At 42.8% G+C, this 26,043-nt stretch overlaps 1 protein-coding gene across 1 annotated transcript in view; it reads right to left on the bottom strand.

The window, feature by feature from the left end:
- Window positions 1-26,043, bottom strand: part of AK5 (adenylate kinase 5) — a 65,072-nt gene that overhangs the window by 27,509 nt on the left and 11,520 nt on the right. The window contains exons 3-4 of the mRNA XM_008059679.2: window positions 24,559-24,728; window positions 24,345-24,458 (exon numbers count right to left, since the gene is read on the bottom strand). Coding sequence (XP_008057870.1) covers window positions 24,345-24,458; window positions 24,559-24,728 — 284 coding nt within the window. The remainder of the gene's footprint in view (window positions 1-24,344; window positions 24,459-24,558; window positions 24,729-26,043) is intronic.

Genomic DNA, 26,043 nt, shown 5'->3' on the forward strand with positions numbered 1-26,043 from the left:
AGTCACTACTCACTTCTGGTACAAACATAAGCATAATGAGACAAGCACCCACGATGGTGTGTGCAAACAATACCATTTTAAAAACAAAGACAGAGGTGGTTCATCCTGCTTTATAATACATAGAAATTTCCTGCTAATATAGAAATACAACAGGTTCATGCATTGACCTTGTATTCCGTGATCATGCTAAATTTAATTAACAGTTTTGGTCGCCATTTTGTAGATTCCTTAGGATTTTCTTTGTAAACAATCAGGTGATACAAAAGTACAGGCGATATTCCTTTTTCTGTTCCTATACTGATGACTTTTCTTATTTTTCTTTTCTTTTTCTTCTTTTTTTTGAGCTGCAGTTTCACTCTGTCACCCAGGCTGGCACGCTCATGACCACCACAGCCTCAACCTGCTGGGCTCAGGCGATCCTTCCGCCTCAGCCTTCCAAGTAGCTGGAACTACAGGCGAGTGCCACCACACCCGGCTAATTTTTTGATTTATTGTAGAGACAAGGCCTAGCCAAGTTGCCCAGACTGGTCTCGAACCTGTGGGCTCAGGCTGTCCTCTCACCTCCCAAAGTGCTGGGATTACAGGCGTGAGTCACCATGCCCAGCTCTTTATTTTTCTTAGAGCACTACTTAGAACTTCTAGTACAATGTCATGTCGAAGTGGTAAGGATAGACAGCTCTGAACTTCCAGGGAAAGGCACTCGATGCTTCACCACTGAGGATGACGTTGGCTGGCAGTTTCTGTAGATGGCCTTTCTTGTCCTGCAAGAATCCCTTTCTATTCCTAATTTTCTGAGTGTTTTCATGCGCTGATGTTGAAAGTTGTCAAATGCTTTCTCCGTCACTGTGGTCAAAGAACGTACTCTATGGGATTTCTAGCTCTTCAAATGTATTGAGACTTGTCTTATGGCCTAAGTGGTGCATCTTGGCAAATGTACCCTATGCATTTGAAGACACTGTGTGTTATTCAGTTGTTTGATACAGAGTTCTAGATATGTCTGTTCTTCAGATTCTCTAGGTATATTTTGTCCAGGTGTTATATTAAATATGATATTATGTCCAGGTGTTATATTAAATATGAGGAACGGATTGTTCACATTTCTAACTATGCATTCTTGTCTATTTCTTCCTTTATTTCTGTCAAGTTTTGATTCATGTATTTTTATCAGGTATAGAGACATAATTTCTAAGTCTTTCTGATACACGGATGCTTTCATCATGATGAAATGTTCTTCTATCTCCGGTGACACTCTTTGTTGTCTACTTTAATATCAAGTATGTAACACTAGCTTTCTTGTGCTTAATGTCTGCATGGTATATGTACTTTTATCCTTTACTTTTAACCTGTACTTTATTTTTTTAAGTGTCCCGTGTAAAAATGAGATCTAAGCACTTCTACTCACATAATGAAGTCCCACTTGAATTTTTCTGTAATAGTAGCGATCCCTCTGCGGTCTAAACAATTACCCTGCTTATTCCCTTTAAAAACTCAGCATCTCTGACATTTTCTCATGACAGGAGGCAACTCGTACACATACCATTCTTCACACAATGCAGCGTGCTTTCCGTCAGTGAGACTAAATTGGTAGGATCTGAGTATAGCATCTTGGACTTCCAAAATATATGACAGCCAGTTTAATTTGAATTTATATTTTTGGAAATGACTTAGGATACTCAACTTATAACTGCATATGCATTTTCTCAAGGACTGGCCTTTTATATTAAAGAAATTAAGGAGTTGGGCCTGGGAATTAAGAAAATAGAGTCGTTTACGTTTGAGTGAATCACAGTGCAAAAAATACAAAATATGAGGGGGGACCCAAAAAACCCCGGAATTTATTTATAAAAGGCTGTGTGTTTGTTCTTACATGTTTCAAATTCAGTCACCTGCTAAGTATTATCCATATGATACAATACACCTGTCTAGATGCTTTTTCCACTTCTCAAAACAGTTTTTGAACTCATTAATTTTGGTGCGTTTTTGTGTTTCTGCCATTTTTTGTTTCACCTCTTCCACATCAGCAAAATGTTTCCTTTTTAGGGTGCTTTTCATTCGAGGAAACAAGAAAAAGTCTCTTGGGACGAGATTGGGTGAATAGGGAGGGTGGAGCATGGGATTATGTCGCTTTTGGTCAAACACTGCTGAACACTCAGCTTGGTGTGGGAAGGTTGCTCATGTAACCCACCCATCATGAAACGGGCAAATGCATTGAAAGGATCACCAAGCGGAAGGTATCACAATTCCAGACTTCAAACTTTTCTATAAGACTACAATAATCAAAAAAGTCTGGTGCTGGTACAAGAACAGGCACATAGACCAATGAAATAGGACAGAGATATTGAAAGCAAAACCTCAATTTCTCAACCAACTCATCTTCGACAAAGTGTCTACCACTAGCGACTAGGGAGAGTAGAACCTATTCAGTAAATGGTGCTGGGGAAACTTTCTGACCACACGCAGAAGATTAAAAGAGGACCCCTACCTATCACCATACACAAAAGTCAACTCTAAATGGATCAAAGGCCTAAATCTATAAGAACCTTAGAAAACGCAGGAGTCACCCTTACAGAAATTGGAACTGGCAACCAATTCCTGATCAAAACCCCATGTCCATGCCATGAGAGATAAGATAGACAAATGGGACCTCATCAAACTGACAAGCCTCTGCAAAGCCAAAGAAACCATCAAGAGAGCAGGGAGACAGACCACAGAATGCAAAAAAAATATTTGCCAACTGTTTATCTGACAAAGGCCTAACATCCAGGATCTACAAAGAACTCAAACACGTTGAAAGGAAAAAAAACAAACAGCCCCATTAAAAAGTAGGCAAAAAGACATGAATAGACACTTCTCAAAAGAAGATATACGGGCAGCCAACAGACACATGAAAAAGTGCTCAGCCTCTCTCATCATCAGAGAAATGCAAATCAAAACCACATTGAGATACCACCTCACCCCAGTAAGAATGGCCATCATTAGTAAAACAAACAACAACAGACGCTGGCAAAGATGCAGAGAAAAAGGAACACTTCCACACTGCTGTTGGGAATGCAAACTAGTGCAACCTCTTTGGAAGACAGTGTGGCAATTTCTGAAAGGACTAGAAGTTGACCTTCCATATGACCTAGCAATCCCCTTATTGGGAATATACCCGGAGGAACTCAAATCGTTCTACAAACACATGCATGTTTGTTGCAGCTCTGTTCACAATAGCAAAAACATGGAACCAAGCATGCTGCACGATGAAGCTGGACTGAATAAAAAAAGTGGTACATATACACAATGGAATATTATGCAATCATAAAGAAGGACAACATATGGCCTTTGCAGCAACTTGCGTGGATTTAGAATCTATAACACTCAGTGATCTATTACGGAAACAAAGAACTGAGTACCACATGCTTTCACTCATAAGTGGATCTTGAATATTCACCATAATACAATAAAAACGGGATTGGGAGTAGCAAGATACTGCCAGGGGAGCAGGGGTGGGACACAACATCAACAAGGGTACCCGATCTCAAACCAGGCAAAGTGGGGACCCAAGGGAGGAGGCCCAAACTTCAATCGTATGATGCCCACTTGTATACTAATCCTGAATCATACCCCACATCTTTAAAATAACATTTAAATTTTAAAAAAATCTTCAAGAATAAATTCACTGAAGCCAAACACAGCCTCTCATAGCAATGCTAACTGGTCCATTGATGCCTATGTGTTCCTAGAATACTCAGCTAGCGGGGGAAGCCTGTCCTACAAGGGACCCGCCCTCCAAAAAGATAATTCCAATTTTTTTGGGTCCCCCTTGTATAAACACTGGGAAAGCCTTTCCTTATTCAGCCTTATCAGTCATTCTGGGGAAACGAAACCAACGTATGCTGGCACAAAAGAATGAGGACACAGTTATTGAACAAATATTATGCTCAGTGTATTGTAGATCTTTGTGAAAGACAAAACATAGATGAAAGAGTGTCTGTTCTGAATGAATCTGTAACGATGCTGTCTGTTTTTCCTCTGCCTCTCGAGCTCCACTCTACACCATTCTCTTTCCAACTCTGTGCCTGGAGACTCTTCCGGAATGCCTCAGTGGGTCCTCCTGACCTCTGGCTTCCGGCTGGTTTTTGCCAACAGGAAAAGATCAGAGGAAATTTGGGTGTCTATTCCCTTGGCTCTCATCCTATGCGGTCATCATAGGCTGGCTACCGCTCTCTACTGAAGACCATGGCTCCTATAAGGAACCCCTCTTCATGTATCCATGCTTTGCTGGGTTCAGGTAACTGGTCCCCCTTCTTGAAATCACAGGTCTAGGGATGGAAACAGATGCCCCTTCCACCCACCCCGTCCGTGTAGGACACGAGGATTAAGCTGCCCTTTGTTCTCGTGTCCCACACACCTTCATTCAACACTCTTCAGTTTGGCCTGTTTGAGTGTGCCATCGCTTTCCTGCTGGAACCTGGCTGACATGGCAATCTGGTAAACTAATAATTAACCATGTCAAGTACTATGTGATGAGGACTGTATCATGTTATATATCTGATGAGCAAGTGAAGGATGGAGAGAAATCTCCAAGGATTAGTGCCCTAAGGAAAGGTGTCCAAGAGAAGGAAGGACTAGACAAGGCATACAAATAAACACATGAACAGAAGGCGGCCATTAAGGAGAGACAAATAGTGAGAGAGCAGGGACAGAGTGTCGTGAAGGCCTGACGGCAGAACAAGCCATGTCCTGCTCAGATCAAACTGCACGGGACAGGGACCCCTCTAAGACACACATCTGATCACACTGACACTGGGAACACATCTGATGTGGAATTCTTCACATTCTAAGGAATTTCTTGACCACTCATGAAAGCATGAAGACTAGTGAAGGGGGCATTGATGGAATCCCTGAGGGTGGGCTCTGATTTCAGTCATTCAGTATTATCAGACACAGACCCCTGGCCGCATAGCCATGTCGAAATGCTACGGCTGAGAATCTTTGCTGTGCTCTGTTATAGAGTAAAAGTTCGCACTTGAGTATGTTTAAGAATAAACTTTTCTGAAGATTGTTAACTTGTAAACTTGCAGATTGTTGGGTTCCATTCACCAGACATTCTAATTCAGCAACTCTGTGGAGGGATCTGTGACTTAAAAAAAATTTTTTTTAATACATTTTTTCACCTTCGTTTTTTGCCAAGTCAAGTACCTGATTCTATTACAAATCATATAGGGAAAAACATGTTTGTGGATACGAACTGTCATTAAATGTTCTCAATCAGAAGAGTGAATTACTGACAGTGGTCTTTGAGAAAGATTAATCTGGCCATGTGCCACAAGATAGACTAGGTGTGGAGAGAACAAGGACAAGGAAGGGGGTTAAGAAGAGACTCTAAAAGTCCAAAGAGGTGAGTGAGCTGAAAAGATTGGTGAGAAAGAAAATGAAGGAGCAGACATGGGCAGTAAGAATGGGCAAGTGTTTATTACTGAGCTTCGTGGCACAGTGCTTTAAAACATGCCAACAAGATTTTGGTTTTTTACATTTCTCCTATTAAAAAAAAGTGGATTCTAATTTTCTTCCCCTTGAATACGGGCCAGCCTTAGTGCCTCACGTCTAAGAAGCAGAAAGTGATGGAACGGACAGTGACTTCTGAAGCTTGGTTTAAAAAGGAAGAGGGCTTCCTTCTGGCTCTCTTGAGTTAACGCCTTTGGAGCCCTGAGCAGTTATAAAATTCAACTACCCTGAGAGCTTCATGTAGAGACAAGAAGGATTGCCCAAGGATCCTCAGCTCTTCTGGCACCTTGAGATCTGAGTCTTCCCAAAGCAAGCACCAGACACATGAGCAAAAAAGACCTCAAGATGACTGTAACTCCAGGGGCCACTTAAATGTCACTTCAAGAGAAACCTTGAGCCAAAACCAACCAGCTGAGCAGTTCTTGATTTCCTGAGCCATAGAAAGCATGCAAATTATAAATAATGATTGTTGTTTCAAGCCATGAAGGGTTGAACTGCTTTGTCATGCAGCAGCAGTGCCTACACACGGTAAAGTTAAAGAGGCACTCCGATTTTATCTTTGAACAAAGTTTGGAAACTGACTTTTCATTTTAACAGGGCAATCACAGAAATCTCACCAGCCTTTTAACTTTAGGGTCTTTGGCAGTGTCATGGCACACTGCAATAAAAATAAACGAAAAATCGTCTTCTAATATAGTGTCAATTTCAAAACCTAATTATCAAGTAATTATAAACAAGCTGCTAAGTCATTAGTTCTAAGGGATAGCATCAACATTTTCTTTAATATTTGGTATGAAAGTGCTAATGCTTAGAAAAAATATCGCATAATTAAAATCAAATCACTCCTCCTTAGGAGCAAATCAAATCTGTCCCCCTTAGGGGAGCAAATCAAATTATGAGTTTGTCAAATCAATTCACTATGCACATAGGATGACATCCCTCTGAGGGCTGTTTGTTTTTTTTGTTGTTGTTCCTAAGCTTTTTTTCCTTAAACTGCATTTATCTAGTTGAGAATTTTTCATACATTCCATCACACTCAGATTCAGAACTTATTCTATTTTCGACTCCTTTTAAATGGCAAGGCTGAGGCTAAACTGCAAATCCTGGAGGAAATCACAGCTAGAAAAAGAAAAACAACTAACAGCCATATACACATGCCCCGGCAGGTGTCCTCTCCATCATCCCACAATGCATGATGAACGGAGTTCCCTTGGGCTGGGTGAGTTCGAGGGCCACAGCCCTCCTAAGCACAGAGTCCCTCCCGAGTCCTTTCTTCCTCAAAAAGCCCAAAGGAGCGTTCCTTTTTTCTCCACATCCTCGCAAAAGGAATGCTTCCACTCTGCTGGTGGGAATGCAAACTTGCACAACCTCTTTGGAAAACAGTCTGGGGATTTCTGAAAGAACTAGAAATTGACCTTCCATGTGACCCAGCAATTCCCTATTGGGAATATACCTGGGGGAACTCAAATTATTCTACAAAAAAAGATACCTGCACATGCATGTTTGTTGCAGCTCTATTCACAATAGCAAAAACATGGAACCAACCATGTTGCCCATCACAGCTGGACTGGATAAACAAAATGTGGTACATATACACAATGGAATATTATGCAGCCATAAAGAAGGACAAATATATGGACCCTGCAGAAAATTGGATGTATTTGGAGTCGATCATACTTAGTGATTTATCACAGAAACAGAGAGCTGAGTTCCATATGTTCTTACTCATAAGGTGACCTTGAACAATTATAATGCTATAAGAAAGCAATTGGCAGTAATGGGAAACTGTCGGGGGGCGGGGATTGGCAGTTGAGGGAAACTGCTAGGGGAGGGAGGGGCATACCTCATTAACAGGGGTACCTGCATGATCAATGTCTGTATACCTAACCCCGAATTGTACCCCACATCTTTACAATAGCAATTAAAAAAAAAGCCCAAAGGAATGCGAATGAGTAAGAGCGGCCTTCAGGAGGTGTTGGGGGCTTTAAAGTCCCCTCCTGGTTACCGCTCTCACCACAGCCACTCCACTAGGATCCAAGTAAAGATGCTTCGTGTCTGCTGTCACCAAGCATCAGCACTTTGTGAACGTCACACCTCAAAACTGTGCATTACACACCTGAGAAAACAAAAGCATCATGGTGCACTGCTGCTGTCAACAAGAGTTTGAAATTGTGTTAAAGAAAAAAAAAATTACTTGCTATTCTCCACATGCTCTCTGCGTGCTTTGTATCTGACAAGTTTACTTTCCTGGGCAGGATCCCTAAGTGGGGTGCGTGTTCCCCGGAGAATGGGACGAGACGATGAACTGGGGACAGGGAGAAACATTCGGCCTCTGGTTTAAATTTACTCTTTAAAAATGGAATCAGTAGGAGAAGTTAAGCTTCACCAATCCTTAACACACAGACTGACCCTGTGGTGCCCACCCTGGCAAACAGTCACCTGTCACCCACATAGGCGCTACTTGTGCTTGTGCGTATTTTTGGTGACAAAACAATGAGAAACAGGTACCCCTACACGGTCAGCTTAGTTTGAATCAACTCTTTGAATCCCATCTCATAACGTTTTCCCCAAGTTTCTTCAGAGTCATTTCATCTTAAGTAGCCTTCGATGGGATGCCTGCCGCAGAAGACCTCAGAGATCACTGGGAGGATCTGTGCTTCTGCCCGTTCTTTCTGGCACACTCCGCCTCCAGAAAGTCCTCCCTCTCTGTGGCTCTCTTGCTCTGACCTACACTCTCACGGACCCTGCCTTCGGGGTCCTCGCCGGCACTTGAGCTGTCTGTGGGAGTGTCGCTGTCCAGACAGCACCTTGAGGCAAGGATACCTGACATTCATCACAGCCCCCTCGGCTCAGAATCCTGTCATAACCAGTCCTTAGGAAGAACTTACGGAATAAATGGACGGATCTTAGGAAATGGCACCTCCAAGGCGACTATCCAAACTAAAGGATATGCTACAAACCAACTAGCCTTGCTGTGCAAAAGCCATCAACATGATGACAATCACAGAAAGGCTGAGGAACGATCGTAGATGAAATTGGAGACACACGCAGTGTTTGATCCTGATACCGATCTTGGCTTGCCTCTGGATCACAGGGGAAACTTACACAGATATTGGGATAATCGAAGAAATCTGAATATGGGCTGCACACTAGATAAAAATAGGACAGCAATGACAAATGTTTTTAATTTGACCATCATCGTTCGTGGCTCTGTAAGAGAGTTTCTTGCACTAGGAAATACATGCTGAAGTACTGGGAGAAAAAGGGATACAAGGTCAGAGATCACTTCTCACATGGTCTAGGAAAAAGCCGAAAAGAGGCAGAAGAGCAAATGCGGCAAAATATAAAGAAGAGACGAGTACAGGGTATCTGAATGGGATGTTTGTGTGCTGATTTTGTAACTGTTCTGAAAGTCTGAAAGTATTTCAACAGGAAAAGGTCTTAAAAATCGCATTCTGCTGAAAATGGTCCATAATGGAATATTAGGCAGCCATCAAGAAGGACAGGCATGGATTCACAGCAACTTGGATGGATTTAGGGTCTATCACACCCAGTGACCTATCAATCACAGAAACAAAGAACAGAATACCACATGTTCTCACTCCTAAGCGGACCTTGAACAATTACAATACTATAAGAAAGCAATTGGCAGTAGTGGGAAACTGTCAGGGGAGGGGGGTAGGCTTGGCAGTTGAGGGAAAATGCCAGGGGAGGGAGGGGCACACCTCATGAACAAGGGTCCCTGCATAATGAACATTTGTATACCTAACCCTGAATTGTATCCCACATCCTTAAAATAAAAAATTTAAAAGTTTTTTAAAAAGTTAATGACACAAAATGACGTTTATACTAAAATAAAATAAAATTACTAAAATTATTAGTTATTCACCTTCATCTCATCCTCTTAAATATTCTGTATGTGTTTTATAATTTACATTATAATGTATATTAGGGGCTAATGCTCAAATAATTGTCACTGATGGTATGTGTGATTTAAAAGGTCTGGAGAATAATGTCCTAATGTATTAAATAAAAAGGAAAAAGGTGGCAGAAAGAATCTCTCTCTCCCCCCCTTCTCTCTCTCTCTCTCTCTCTCTCTCTCTATACACACACACACACACACATACATATATTTCCTTGTATAAAATGTCTCTGGAAGGATACATGTCTGCATCCCAAGGAAGGTAACCAGGAACAAGAGTTACAGGGGGAGTTTCCAGTGTATGTGATTTTATATCCTTAAAATGTTAACTACATAGATGTGTTATTGATACAGAGTTAAAGTTTAAAATAGAGAAGGACCACACAGTAAACATTGTATTTATACTCTATTATGCATTTTCCCCCTTTTGAGGGCACATGCATTCATTCACCTTTGAATTTGCAGAACAAAGCACACTGGCCTGGAACATGGTAGTGGCTCGACAAGTATCTGCTGTTAAATGAACCTTCCCAGAGGGATCACGTACAAAGCTCTCATCTTCTTCTGAGACACCCACGTCATTTCGTAATAGGGAATGTTGAACCTTCCAGCTGTTCTCTCTCTCATTCCCTTTATCTTCCTGCTAGAATTAAATAGCAATCTTTATAAAATTACAGCTAGACAGAGGAGTAAAGTCTCATGCTCCATACTGCAGAAGGATAACTACGGCTAATAATACATCATTTCAAATCACTCGAATGAAGATATTGAATGTTCTCGACATAAAGAAATGATAAATGTTTGAGATGATGAAAATGCTAATTACCCTGATCGGATCACTATACTGAAGATGTGTCGAAACATCCCTATGGTGCCAGGTGTGGTGGCTCATGCCTGTAATATCAACACTTTGAGAGGCGGAGTCCAGAGGATGGCCTGAGCCCAGCCTGGGCAACTTGGCGAGACCTCGTCTCTGCAATAAATCAAAATATTAGCCAGGCACGGTGGCACATGCCTGTAGGCCCAGCTATTAGAAGGCTGAGGTGGAAGGATTGCCTGAGCCCAGCAGGTCGAGGCTGCGGTGGCCGGGAGTGGCCACTGCACTCTAGCCTGGGTGGCAGAGTGAGACTCCGCTCAAAAAAAAAAAAGAAGAAAAAGAAAAAAAGAAAAGAAAGAAACATCACTATGTGCTCCATAAATATGTACAATTATGAATTTTGTCAATTAAAAATAAAACAGAATTTAAAGAAAAGCATCTTTATGTGTGTCATATTTGTATCATTTCACTTCTTGTTTCATCCTCCAAGTCTTTTTTTTTTTGGTTGTCTTCTTTTGTTTGTTTCATTTAGGCTATAAAAATAATATTGCAACAATGATAGCTATAGGGTATTCTGACACATTAATCTATGTCTGTAAAAAACTAGGTGGTGGTTAAAACTGAAGCCTCCCAACCTACCTAGACTGCCTGGGTTTAAATTCCACCTCTTCTCTGGATAGCTGTATGACTTTCAGCAGATTGCCAGCCTCTCTGAAAACTTAGCCTCCGTTTCCTCACGTGCAAAATGGTAACAACTACTTTATTTGTAGAAAATAAGATTGTTTTGAGGATTAACATTGTTATCAGCTGGGAGCGGTGGCTCAAGCCTATAATTCCAGTACTTTGGGAGGCTAGGTGAAAGGATTGCCAGAGCCTGCGGGTTTGAGACCAGCCTGGGCAACATAGTGAGACCTCATTTCTACAATAAAGCAAAAAATGAGCCGGGCACGGTAGTGCGCATCTATAATTCCAGCTGCTTTGAAGGCTGAGGGGAAGGATTGCTGGAGCCCAGCAGGTTGACGCTGGGGTGGCCATGAGCATGCCACTGCAGTCCAGCCTGGGCAACAGAGTGAGACTCCTACTCAAAGAAAAAAAAAAAAACCCAAACAAAAAAAAAGAATTAAAAAAACCATTGTTATCCTGGTTGGGCGCGGTGGCTCAGCCTGTAATTCCAGCACTTTGGGAGGCTGAGATGAGAGGATTGCCTGAGTCCAGGGGTTCAAGACCAGCCTGGGCAACTTGGTGAGGCCTCGTCTCTACAATAAATCAAAAAATTAGCCAAATGTGGTAGCACATGCCCATAGTTCCGGCTACTTGGAAGGCTGAGGCGGAAGGATCGCCAGAGCCCAGCAGGTCAAGGCTGCGGTGGCCATGAGCGTGTCACTGCACTGCAGCCTGGGTGACAAAGAGGGACACTCCAACTCAAAAAACCCCCAAATCAAAAAACATTGTTATCCTATGCTAATATATATGGGTTCGAAACAGTGCCTGGCACACAGGAAATTCTCAGCACACGTTCGGTATTGTCAATTCATCATCTCTCTCTGCCCTCTGTCCCTCCAGTACGTGCCAACTGGGCGTGTCACCATCTCGCAGTAGCGAGAGGCCAAGACCTCTGCTCTCTCACAGCCAGGGTCTTCAGGAGACTCCCGACGGACTGGAGATGCGTGTGAGCACAGCCTGAGCCAGGGGAACTGACCACACAGCCATCTTCGTGCGAGGGCACAGCTGTGTCCCCAGCACCCAGGACAGGGAAGGGCGAGGAGACCATCCGGCTGGGTTCTGCTAGCAGAGGGCGCAGCCGAGGCAGACGAGGACGAGAAGCACCGGGGCGGACTCCAAGGACCGACCGGGGCCAGGCTGGGGATGGAAAGGCCTGGGCTGGGGACGCGGCCGTGGCCTGAGGAGCCCCCAGCCCGCCTGACAACCACAGCCACGCAGAGGAGCACGGACTCCAAGGCGCCAGGTGGCCAACATTTCCAAGAAAAGCAAATGTCTGTCTTTCGATTTCGAATCTCAGTCCCAGCACTCTGGGAGGCGGAGGAGAGAGGTTTGCCTGAGGCCAGGGGTTCGCGACCAGCCCGGGCAACACGGTGCCACCTCAGCTCTACAGTAAATCACAAAATTAGCTGAGCGTGGTGGCACAGGCCTGTGGTTCCAGCTACTTGGAAGGACCGCCTGAGCCCAGCAGGTCGAGTCTACACGGTGGCTGTGAGTGTGCCACTGCACTCCAGCCTGGGTGACAGAGTGAGACTCCAACTTAAAAAATAAAAATTAAAAAAAATACACATATATATAAAATAAAAATAAATCAATAAATTTGCACCCACTTTTAAAATTATAATAAAAGCCGGGCTCGGTGGCTCAGCCTGTAATCCTGCGCCTTTGGGAGGCTGTGAGTGGATTGCCTGAGTCCGTGGGTTCGAGACCTGCCTGGGCAGCGAGACCTCATCTCTACAATAAATCAAAAAATCAGCCGGGCGTGGTAGCGCATGCCTGTAATTCCGGTTACTTGGAAGGCTGAGGCGGAAGGATCGCCGGAGCCCAGCAGGTCAAGGCTGCAGTTGTCGGGAGCGGCCATTGCACTCCAGTCCGGGTGACAGAGTAAGACTCCAACTCAAAAAATAAATAAATAAAATAAAATAAAAATAAAAATAAATAAATTTGCACTCACTTTTAAAATTTGGCACACATGAAAGGAAAACTGTGTGCAGTCGCATGCAGCCTGAGAGCTGCCCATGTGTGGCCTCAAGCCAGTGACCTAGAGTCTATGCTCCCTCTAAGAGTGGAATCCCACCTCTGTTCTTGCCAGCTGGTGGATTTAGGCAAGTTACTTGTCTGAGCCTCAGTTTGCTTACCTATAAAGTGAAATAATGAGCTATTGTTGGAAAGTCAAGTGATAACATGACACAAATCAATGATAAAACAGGTCCACTTAGATATAAAGAATATCCTAGAAACAATCTACTGTGCTTGCACCAAAAATAGAGTCAAAAGTATGGAAACAGAAAAAAGCAGGTCAGTTTCACATCAATCAGTATCTAAAAATACGCCAAGAAGTGAGAGTCTGGATCTCTGCAACATTTGGGTCACAGAAATTTTATTTTACACACTTGGAAGGAAACTAACCCACACTATCAAGGAAGGTTGGCACGGGCCCCTAAAAGAGAGGGGACAGCCAACCACCCCGATATTCAAATCATAGGGACATGGACGTACAAGCCTGACAGGGACAGGGAAAGAGGCAGCGCTGTGAGGTCAGCTCCTAGGAGGGAGAAGCCAGAAGAGAAACTTGGGTGGAACCAAAAGACGGAGGGGGGATTTTTTTTTTTGAGCTGGGGTCTTCCTCTGTCGCCCAGGCTGGAGTGCTGTGGCATGCTCATGGCCACTGCAGCTTCGACCTGCTGGGCTCAGGCAATCTTTCCACCTCAGCCCTCCAAGTAGCTGGAAGTATAGGTAGGCACCACCACACCTGTTGCCCAGGCTGGTCTCGAACCCCTGGGCTCAGGCAATCCTCTGGCTTTCGCCTCCCAAAGTGCTGGGATGACAGGTGTGAGCCACCGCACCCAGCCAGGATTTTTTAAACTATGTAAACCCCAGATGTGTATCTGAGACATCTCAGCTCTGTGGCTACCAGTGCTGATTGCATCCGTGGTCATATGAGTGAATCAAATTGTTTCTTAGAAAGTGGAGTGGGTAGGGGACCACCGTGAAAGCTGCAGCAACTGTGTAACCCCACCATCTCTCTGTCCCTAGGAGGGTGAGCCTGCCCAGTGCTGGGGCAGAGAGGGGACTGTCAACAGCCACCTCGTAGGGCCGACAGAAATCAAGGTCATGTACATAAACCACAGCACAGTACTTGGCACATGCTTTGTCAACCTGAGTTCTCCTATCACAGGCTCCTTCTGGGGCTCTGGACCATCATCCTTTCTGGCTTCAAATATTCAGTCATTAATTCTTTTCTGCTTTGGGAGCAGGAAGGAAGGGGAGCCAGACAAAGACAGGACAAGCTTACTAGTGGATTTCAGTCCAGCAGCATGAATGCCCTGGGATTCAGTGGACAGATCACTGGAGTGGTTTCCAGCCATTTTTAGCAGCAGAAAACTTTCTCTTTTTTTTTCACCCTTAAATTTTTCATTTTAAAATTGTGGGGTACAATTCGAGGTTAGGTATACAAATATTCATTGTGTAGGTTCCCTTGTTGATGAGGTGTGCCCCGCTACCCCAGGCAGTTTCCTACTACTGCCAATCCCACCTCCCCACCGTCCCATGTCCCCCGCACCCGCTACGGTCAATCCTTTTCTTATAGTATTACGATAGTTGTTCACGGTCCACTTGAACATGTGATACCTAGGTCTTTGTTTCTGTGATAGATCACTCAGTATTATAGACTCGAAGTCAGAAAACCTTCTTTGAAGTCTTATATGGAACCTCAGAACGCAAAATAAAAGCAGAGGTGTTCTGGGGAGCCCGAACCCCTCAACATGGCCTCTGAGGGGTCCATCAATCAGTTTGGAAAACAGCCCCCTCAAAGGAACATGGCGCCTCTGCCTCCAGCCTCTGACCAAAGGGAGGCAAGAGTTGGCCCTGCTCTTCGTAGATCTAGGGAGTGTCGATCCTTCCCACGGTCTAATAGAATCATGACTTCCTTTGTGGAATGTCTACTATGGGGCACAACCGTGGTAGGAACTATAAGTGCATGATCTCACTTAATCTTCACAACAATCCTGTGAGGTGTTGTTATCCTCATTCTCCCAAGGGAAACAGCGAGACCTCAGAGGGTCAGTCCATGAGCCAAGAGCATACACTAAATGAAAGTCAAAACCCACGGCAGTTCACGGATGGTATAACGAACTCCACAGCCGCACGGGAGAATCTGAAAAATAGAACTTAAGATCTCTTTTACGCAATCACTCAAGTCCTTCCTTTGTCTGGATACCCATGGCACTCATTTATTTATCTGTCAATACAGTACAGGAGAGTGCGAAGTTGGCAGGCAGGTGTGAGGGTCCTGGGGGTCGTGATGGTGGTGAGAGGGGAGGAAGACAGGGAGGAAATTGACAACAGAGTCAGTTCTGCCCTAAGGAGAAGGGGATAGAGGCTTTTCTGGGGAGACGGACACGTGCACAAACACCAACTAATTTTAGGAGATCACTTGAGCACTAAGAAGAACTGGCTAGATAAGAAAAGCAGGGGCAACCCTTTCGGGTCCCCTCCCACTGTGGGAGCTTTTCTGTCCTCTCTATAAATCCTGCTTTCTCACTTTAAAAAAAAAGAAAAGCAGCTCGCCCGTAATAGTAGCAAAAACTGTAAGCTACTTAGAAACTAACAAAAACTGCACTAGATTTTTACATGGAAAAGTCACTTCACGGAGAACATAAAACTAGACTGAATCAGCAGAGTAACGTGACAATGTTCATGGAAGGAAGGTCGCCAGTTCTCTGGAAATCGATCTACAGATATAACACGATCCATATTGAAAATCAAATAAAAATCTCCACAATGTTTTATGGGTCTGACAAATGAATGCTAAAATTTGTAAAGAAGAGTAAATGTCCAGGCAGAGCCAGCTTTGAAAAAAAAAAGGGAGGGGATTGTCCTTTTTTTGTTTTGTTTTTTGCTTTCTTTTGTCCCCCAAGCCTCAGTCTTGTAAAATAATCAGACTACATGTGCAATTTTCATATGAGGCGTCAGATATTAAAGCGATTCACCACAGGTCTGTCCCTTGGAAATCAAGAGATAATTTAGATGTCTTCAATTGAAACCACAATATTGGTGCAGAAATATATAAACACACAAAAGAACTGAATAGAGAAACCATAAACAGGAACAAGTCATTTCACGGGGCAGAAACATGCACACGTCAATAAATGTTCTCTGGACCATTGAATACTTTTAACATTCCCACTTAAAATATATAATAAAATCCTACCTTCACCTCACACTGTATGCCAAAATTAATGCAGATGGAATAAATACCTGGACCCTGAAGCTAAAATTAACTTAAAAATATAAGCATTTTTCATGAGACTATGGGGAACATTTTCTTAAGACCCAAATGCAAAAGCCAAAGAGAAAATACTGATAATGATACCACATCAAAATTTAAATTTCTTTAGGACAAAATATATCTTAAATATGACTGAAGAAAAATATAAATGGAAGGAAATATTATAAGCTATATAGCAAAAGGATTAGTATCTAGAATATCCAAGTCAATTTTAAAAACTCAAACAACCTTATAAAAAAAGGGTCAAGTGGATTGCCTGAGCCCGCGGGTTCGAGACCCGCCTGGGCAGCGAGACCTCATCTCTACAATAAATCAAAAAATCAGCCGGGCGTGGTAGCGCATGCCTGTAATTCTGGCTACTTGGAAGGCTGAGGTGGAAGGATCGCCGGAGCCCCGTAGGTCGAGGCTGCGGTGGCCGGGAGCGGCCACTGCATTCCAGTCTGGGCGACAGAGTGAGACTCCAACTCAAAATAAATAAATAAATAAATAAAAAAGGGTCGAGTCAAGGTTATGTTTCAGCAATTTTCAAAAAGGAAATACAAATGACCAACAAGCACATTTTAAAACTGTTTCAATTAGGAGAACGCAAATTAAAACAGCAATACAGAGTCTAAAATAAAAAAGTAAGTAGTGGTAAGATGTGGGAAAACAGGAAAAAAAATAATAAATGCATAACACCACTTTTCAATAGCAACATTTAAAATACAGATTTAAAACTATACACACGTATGTATTTGTGTATGTTGTATATATATTTTCTAAGGTAGATTATTTTTTTTCTAGCCTAAAAAAATTCTTTTCCAGAAGTATTCCTTGGAGAACTCTTTGACATATGCCAAAGGGGGTGTCTTCAAGGATATTGGCCACAGCATTGTGGGTGATGGCCAAAATTTCACAGCAGCTTGGATGTCCACTATTAAAATATATTTGTAAAAGTCAACATTATGATGAGTTAGAAAGATGAGCTTGGTCTATGGGTATCGACACAGATGAAGCTCAAAAACAGAAGGCACAGTGAGCAAAGCACGTTATGGGATGATATGAATGGCACGAAGAAAACAGCAGAGTCAGGCGCTCACTGTGAAAAATAGGAAGTAGTGCACGTCAGACGTGCAGATGGACACAAAACCCTGGAAACTGGCCGGGGCCAGAGGGTGGACCATACAATTTATTGCTGTCAGTGTGTGTGTGTGTGTGTGTGTGTGTGTGTGTGTGTGTGTGTGTGTGTGTGTGTGTGTGTGTTTGTGTGTGTGTGTGTAACAGATTTGATGTAAACTTTCCTTCTCCACTTTTGTGATCGCACCATAGAATTCTTATCAGTTTCAGCTTTGCTGTTTGTTTGGTGAATAAACCCTAACTATGGGAATCTAGTTTCTCTCCCTATTCCCACTCTAGGAAATATGAAATTCTGCCACTTTTTAGAAGCACTTTGTTCAGAATTTCACCGTCGGCTCGGAGCAACCTAGTCTCGGCCAGGTAGCGTGTTTGGTTGGCAGTGAAAAGACTGTAGACTTTCTACCATGGCTCATCTTGTTTCCCTTCTCCTTACTAATCTGCTATCTTCTGTACTTGCTTGTTTGTTTTGAGTCAGAGTCTTACTCTGTCGCCCATGCTGGAGTGCAGTGGTATGATCGCAGCTTACCGCAACCTCAACCGCCTGGGCCCAGGTGACTCTTCTGCCTCAGCCTCCCCAGTAGCTGGGACTACAGGTGTGTGCCACCATGCCCGACTAATTTTTTTTTGTAGGGACTAGGTCTCACTATGTTGCCTAGGCTAGTCACGAACTCCTGGGCTCAAGCAATCCTCTCGCCTTGGCCTCCCCAAATGCTGAGATTATAGGCGTGAGCCACTGTGCCCGGTCATCTGCTATCTCTTTTCAGCAATCAGGTGGAGGGTGAGAAAAATATTTTTCATATAAGAAGGAACTATTCTACCCAAGAAGTTCAACCAAGGCTCTAATGTGGAAATTAGGAGAGTCTTCCCTCCTTCCCTTCTCTTGAAATGACAGGCCTGGGAACTGGAAGAGCTCAGTCCTTGAGCTGAGGGGTAAGGCTGGGAGGAAAGATGGTGCTATGCACAGTACTCACGCAGCTTGTGGTAGAATCTGCTTCTTGCCCACCAGCATCTTTTTTCTTTTTATTCCATAACAGCTCTGCAGACAGACCCATAGCCGACCACCTGATTACATTTTCCAACTCCCTTGCAGTTGGGCTATACCTGTGTGACCTACGTTCCCATTAATGAGCGTGAGAAGTGATATGTGCCGGGCATGGTGGCTCACACCCGTAATCCCAGCACTTTGGGAGGCAGAGATGAGAGGACTGTCTGAGTACAGGGGTTCAAGACCAGTCTGGGCATCTTGGTGAGACCTCGTCTCTGCAGCAAATCAAAAAATTAGCTGGGTGTGGTGGCACATGCCTGTAGTTTCAGCTAGTTGAAAGGCTGAGATGGAAGGACTGCCTGAGCCCAGTGGGTTGTAGCTGTGAGTGTGCCACTACACTTCAGCCTGGGCGAAGAGGGCGACAGAGTGGGACACTGACTCAAAAAAAAAAAAGAACTTGAGCATGTATCCCCTGTATGCTTTCAATCAGCTGGAACCAGCCCATGGCCTTGACTTAGGTTTCACCACACGGGTGCCAAACAATGTCCCAGGGCAGTGATTCTCAAAGTGTGTTCCCAAGGCACTTTGGACATCAGGACTCTTTCTGGAAGGCCACAGGTCAAAACTACTTTCATACTGAGACATATGCCTCTTTCTTCCTCATTCTCTTGCAAAGTCACAGCAGAGCTATGCAGTGACTACGTGAAGTATGATATCGCAGCAGTGTGAACACAAAAGAGGAAGCACAGCTCTCTTCTACCAGCTAGACATTAGAGAGATTTGTCAACATGCAAAGCAATGTCTCTCTTATCACTTTTTAAAAAAGTTTTAGAATACATAGTTACTTTTCAAAAATGTGTTTCTTCGGTTCACTTGTATGGATTTATTGTTATGTTAAATGACTTCATAAATATTTTCAAATTTCCATTTTGATTTATCATGGTGAATATCAATAGGCACAGCTCATGTAAATAAAAAATTTTTGAGGTTTTTCATTATTTTAAAAGTATAAAGCTGTCCTGTGACCAAAAATTTGAGAAATATTGCCCTCGAGAGACAGTGACTTAAATAAAACTCTGCATCTCTGAGCAAATGTGGGGACTAAAACTACCCTGCCGTCATTCACAGTGAGGCTATAGCTTGTTTGCAAGAGAAATAAATTCCTGTGTATTGCCACTGTATCTTTTTTATTATAACACCTTGGGTTTATGCTCAGTAGTGAAGACAACAGTCATATAAGTGGGACGCTACCATATCAAAACACTGAACGATGTGGCATTGGTTTGGCTGGGTAGTAAGAGCACACAGATATTTTAGGCTGGAAAGTTGGTGGCCCTCTTTATGCCATTGAAAACTACTTGGTACCACAATCGCTGTGATAACTTGGAAGGCAGGCCATGTTCCAATGGAGCCCATAGCTAGAGATGAAATGACTAGATAGAGCTAGAAAGTTAGTATACATTGACTGCTCCTTGTGGCAGTTAGCATAATATTACGAGACATCGATAGACTCAAGAAAAAACTGACTGATTTGCAAGCAGAGAAAACAAAGCATCCATTAACTTAAGGCCTAACAAGGGTGAAAAAATCAACTGCTTCTATACTTCCAAATAGTAGGACTTAAGGCGGTTGTTGGAAAAAAGTTTCCCATTAATCCACCAGCACCACCCCAAAACAGGGCACCCCAGCCTGAAACAAAGCCAAAGCTAAGGATGTTGCCTTTCTACCCAAGTCTGCTGTTTTAGATGACCTCAAGTAAACTGTTATTAAAATGAGAAGACAAACAAATACAGCAGCTTAATAACTATGTCTGGGAAAAAACGTCAGGTGTGGTTACAGGCACTGACTGGAAACAGAAAGAGAGGAAACCTCCCAAATTTTGGAGAAATGGTTTTTACCAACGTTAACATAAGTATAGCCAGCAAAGGCATATGTGGTTTTTCCAACTTAAAATATGTCTCGAGGAAGGCATCATCTCCAACAACCACTTTAATGTGGCCATGCAGGTCAGAGACAAGGAAGAACTTCTCAGAGGACCAGAGAGGGCATCAGAGGAGAACAAAGAGTTAATCCAAGATAGAACTGGGAGCTGCCTAAGGGCTAACCACAGCAATCACTCCACTGCCAGGAAAGGACCTTCCGCAATCCCAGCTAACAGGACTGGCTGCCTGTCAAGGTTCTGTGACAACTGTTTATATCCGCAAGCCTCCCTTTTCTGAGTGGGAGCCTTTATTTCACATGTCCAGGTCTTGCCCTTCCACTGTTTATTGATGGCAGGTGAGGATGATAACTGGAATTTTTGTTTCTAGGTGGCTGAGTAGGAGGAGACAAGTGTGGACCTAAAGAAGAGAACTATATGTACAGCAAGCAGAGATTCTCGACTTTTCGACTAATGGCAGAACTCTGGGTTGTTTCTCTTGGTGGGGAGGGAAGGAGGACGTTCCATGTGTGGAAAGAAGGGAGCAGGCAGGCATTTGCACACCAGAGGAGCAAACTGTGGTAGAAGCTGTCTGTTAGTTCGCCCAACCTTCCACAGTAATAAAGTTGGAGCCAGGCACCTGGCTGCCCAGAAGGACATCCTTCCCAGTCTTCCTCACAATGCCAGCCAGACTGATTCTCAACAGTGCCATGTGAGCAGAAATGATGGATGTCACTTTCATATGTAGGGCTTCAGACCTTCACACTATCTTTCCCCTGCACGCCAGCTGGAACCCATATGTGATGGCAACCCTGCTTCAACCTTACAGCCAGTGACAGTGTCCTGGGAGATGGCAGGATAACAACTTTGAAGGAACCATGGTTCCTAAGGGACCTCAAAGAGAAAAGCTGGCCAGACAATCTGGACCTGGATGGTTCACATGGAGGCCAGTCTCTAAGAGAAAAACTACACTTCTTTACCTGTAAGCCACTTAAGGGTTAGGTCTTCTCATTACAATGGCTTTACTATCACTGTTAGGTGGTTGACATCAGTCCTACTGGACCTGTGAGGGCATCTTGGGGCAAATGTCTGAATGTGTATTTGTGTGTGCATGCACGCTCCCACACTTTCACTAAAAAGGCTGGCTTAAAGCAAAACCTTGAGAAGATGAGATATAATAAAAAAATATATATTTAGTTGTATCCTTTATAATAAACCTGTAAACATAAGTAAAGTGTTTTCCTGAGTTATCAGTCATTCCAGTGAATTATCCAACCTAGGGAGGGTTTTGTGGTAATCCTTGAAATTATAGTCAATCAGAAGTACAGGTGGTTGGTGGAAGTTGCAACTGGTAACTAGAAAATGGGAACAGTCCTGTGGGACTAAGTCCTTAACCTGTAGGGTTAAGGGGCCAATGGGGTCTGCATTAACTCTGGAAATTTAGCATCCAAGTTGAATTGAGTTCTTTGACACCCAGCTGCTGCCAAAGAATTGGTGTGGAGTCCCCCCACATTTGGTGTCAGAAGTGGGAGCAGAAAAAAAAGATACTACAAAGCTTAAAGCCAACATAAGGTATGAAGTGATCAGGGCTGATCTGAACACTTTGCTTTGCACAAACACTCCAGCTTTGACTCTGCACCCACTAAACAGCAATGGTGGCATAAACTCGGGCACCTCTGTACTGCCCACAGTGGCTGTGGATCTCCAGGCTACAATGCCAACCAAAGACAATGATTGAGCTTTTTCATTGAACTTTTTCAGCCTAAGAAGTGTGGGTGAAAACAATAAATGCACATTCCCCAGAGAGATATAGACCATCATATAGAATTTGCTAACAGATGTCCCCAAATCAGCATTATGACCCATGTCTGGGGTATACAAAAGAAGATGGAGATTGACAGGTGCCCAGAGAGAGTCACAAGAAAGCAATAATTTTCCTGACTCTTCTCTATGTTGGAAGGAACCCTCACTTCTCCCTGCACCCCCACCTACTGCAAACCACATCAGTAAGAATTACTGGATTCTGAGACTCTGCTTTAGGTTTCTAAGCCTGAACCAGGCCCACGCCAGGGACAGCAGAGATATGTTAACACAAATGAGGAATTCGAGTTTTGATTTAGATTGAACTGGAGTTTTTAATAGCTGAAAATGAGACTATCTGTTAATTTTTTTAAGTAACCAGAAAAGTCAAGAGATACTCAACACAGCATATTTAAAAACCTTTGAACTAATGACAGGACTGAGAGTCATCAGAAAGAGTGAGTCAGGTGCAGTGCCTCACACCCATAATCCCAGCACTTTAGGAGGCTGAGGTTCAAGACCAGCCTGGGCAACATAGTAAGACCTCATCTCTACAGAAAGAAAAATATAATGAAAATAAAAGAATTAAGAAGTTCCATCTGCTTGTACCTACCAAGTGCAGTTCCTTCAGTACATGGCTGGGGTGGTAACATCTCCCTGTCTACCTGTCTGGCTGTTAGATGCCCACCAATAACTAAGACTCACAAGTAATGGCAGCCATAGCACCTGTTTCCAACGGCAATTTCATGTGGCAGTAACAGTAGCTATAAAACACTGAACATATTTTCCAGTTTTCCTCTCAAGGTCAGAGCAGTTAGAACCAGGTCCTTAAACTGACTGACCACCAGAAGTTCTGAACTTATAGTGAGATGGGGAGAAAAACATTCCAGCACAACAGGTGTTCCCAGACAGTTAAGGGATCTTCAAAGAGATGCTTTGGACAGCTGCCTCTGCCCTTGGACTGTCTAACTCCAGGCTTCTTTTATATGAGACATAAACTTACATATTATTTGACCTAAACCTGTCTGACCCAGCATCTGTAACATGTTCAAGGCATCTTCAAACAAATAACAAGTCTGCAGGGGTATGGGCAGAGGAGAACAGGCAACTCACATAAGGAAGAGATATAAAGGGTCCATAAGTATACGAAAATACCTTAACCTTAACAGCAACCAAGAAATGTAAATTTACAAAATGAAATACCATTTCTTACTTATCAGGTTAGCAAAAAATTTAACTATGAATTATATCTGGTTGGAAAAGATCTACAGAAATACGTACTCTCGGGCTAAAACACACCACACTTACTGGCTTTCTGGGTCTTTTATTTGTACCCATGTTTGTCTGTCACCCTATAAACGTACCTGGGGAAATCAACTGACCCCCACGAACATTTCATGTGTGAAGGAAGGGGTGAGGAAATAAATAAGTGATTCTGGGAAGAAAAAATAAACAGGCACTCTCATTCAACACGGATAGAACCTGGAAATGTCAATTTGGAGAACTGTTCAAAAATAGACAAAATGCATTTGTGTAAGGGCACGTGCACATGTGTGTGCATACATGTGTATATGTGTGCAAGCACAGAAAAAGGCCCAGAAGAACATATTTCTATTTCTCAGGAGAGGAGGGGCAGTGGGATGGAAGGGAGGTGCGGTTGGGCTTTCGCTTTTTACAGTGGACTTGACATTTGAATGATTATATATTATTTTTGTCATTAAAAATCTCAAATAAAAAAATCTATAACACAAGCTTCTCCAGGTTTAAATATACATTCAAAATATTTTAATTGATGCATTTCCCTTTAAAACAGATGTGGTGGGTGTTGAACAGGCATATTTTACTCAAATTTGAGTAGTTTTGGCAACGGAACCCTATCTTAACACAGGGAGGTGTTGAGTACTTCACAACCCAATGAAGAATGGAAGGACAAGGTGATGTTTCATATCCCTGGACAGTACTGAATAAGGCTTGCTTTTAGTAATGAAGGCTAAAAAAGAATCGTAAGAGAAGTATTTTGAAGGAAATTTGAGAGCGATTCGCATTTTTTAATAAAAGTGATGAATTCTATTATTAGTTTTTATCTTTCCTTTTGGCAGAGACTGCAATGTCTAAGTGTGTGCCAAGGAATTGACTTTCTGCCAACCCATGCTGATGTATTTGCCTGTTTTCAGACCAGGATTCATTTTAAAAAAAAAAAACAGCAAGTCTTCCAAGAAACTTTTTTTAAATCGCAAAGTTTTAAGTAAAAAGTAGGTCACTTAGAATATAAGGAGACATTCTTACTTGGTCCTCAAAGGACAAAGCCTGGGCAACATCTCTTGGGAATCCATCGATAACAATGCCCTCTTCATCAGGTATTTGCATCAATTTTTGTTTTATCTCGGTAATTGTTGTTTCCTTATGTAAAGAGAAAGGATGAAAAGAACCACAGTCAGACTGAGTAGACTCAACTGGTATGACAATTTTTGCATCACAGAAGAAAATTACACGGCAGTACCTGTGGAGCCAATTCTCCCGTTGTGATGATCTTGGCAATAAGACTCCATTTCCGGTTGCTGCTGGCACTGTGGATCTTCTTCCTCAACAACTCTCCGACAGAAATGTACTGGAACCCATAGCGCTCTGCAATTTTCAAGCTCTGAGTACCCTTTCCACTTCCTGGTCCACCTGAGTGTTTAAAAAAGGTGAAACTGTGACCTTCTGATACAACAAAAAAGTCCCCTTGACGCAACTACGACCTCCATCTGAGATGCAGATTCTATACTACCAGGGCTAGGGCAGGGAACTGTTCCCCTGGGGGCATTCTCAGTGCCACCCCTGAGTGCAAACAGATGGAGACTTAGCCAGGGAAAAAGTAGAACTGTCTTGGCCAACTGTACTAAATGAAGGAGATATTTCTCCCTCTACCTATGTTAGTAAACAACTATCTTTTAAAAAATAAACAGTGCAATTGAAAAGACACTTGGACTATTTTTCTAGGTAAACTCTAATAGTTTTTCCCTCTGTCATCAAAGAAAGATCTATGGGATACAGAAAACAATGGTCAAAATAAAGAAATGGGTTCCATTTCAACAAAGAGTTAATGTGTAATTTGGTGAACTGCAACCATAATTTTTAAACCAAAGGCACACCGATATTAATAAGGCTTATTTAACTCTTCTTTGGAATCTGTTTGCTCATGCTTGTTCTTTCCTCATCACCTCTGAATTCAAGTCTTCTGCAGTGAATATGCAAAGTGAATGGACTAGATCCTTAAGGAAGAAAAATTTCTTGGAAACAATCTAGGTGAAATAATCACCTTTGGATCTTCCTAACCAGAGAAGTGAAAGACCTTTACAGTGAGAACTACAAAATCCTGCTCAAAGGAATCCAAGAAGGCACAAACAAATGGAAAAATATCCCATACTCATAGATAGGAAGAATCCATTGTTAAGATGTCCATCCTACCAAAGGCAATCTACAGATTCAACGCAATAGCCATTAAGTTACCAACATCATTCTTCTCAGACCTGGAAAGGACAATACAGAAATTTATATAGAAACATAAACAACCATGAATAGCCAAAACAATCCTTAACAAAAGAAACAAAGCAAGAGGTATCATACTTCCAGACTTCAAACTTTACTATAAGGCTACAGTAATCAAAACAGACTGGTATTGGTACAAGAACAGGCACATAGACCAATGGAACAGGATATTCTGGAAGCAAAGTCTCAATTCCTCAACCAACTCATCTTTGACAAAGCCTCCAATAACAACCACTGGGGAGAGGAGAACCTATTCAGTAAATGGTGCTGGGAAAACTGACTGAACACATGCAGAAGATTGAAACAGGACTCCTACCTATCACCATACACAAAAACGAACTCTAAATGGATCAAAGACCTAAATGTAAAACCTCAAGCTGTAAGAACCTTAGAAAATGCAGGAAACCACGCTTATGGAAGGTTGGAACTGGCAACCGATTCCTGATCAAAACTC

Source organism: Carlito syrichta, unplaced genomic scaffold (genome assembly GCF_000164805.1).
Source record: "Carlito syrichta isolate Samal-C Ts95f unplaced genomic scaffold, Tarsius_syrichta-2.0.1 Scaffold91627, whole genome shotgun sequence".
NCBI lineage: Eukaryota > Metazoa > Chordata > Mammalia > Primates > Tarsiidae > Carlito > Carlito syrichta.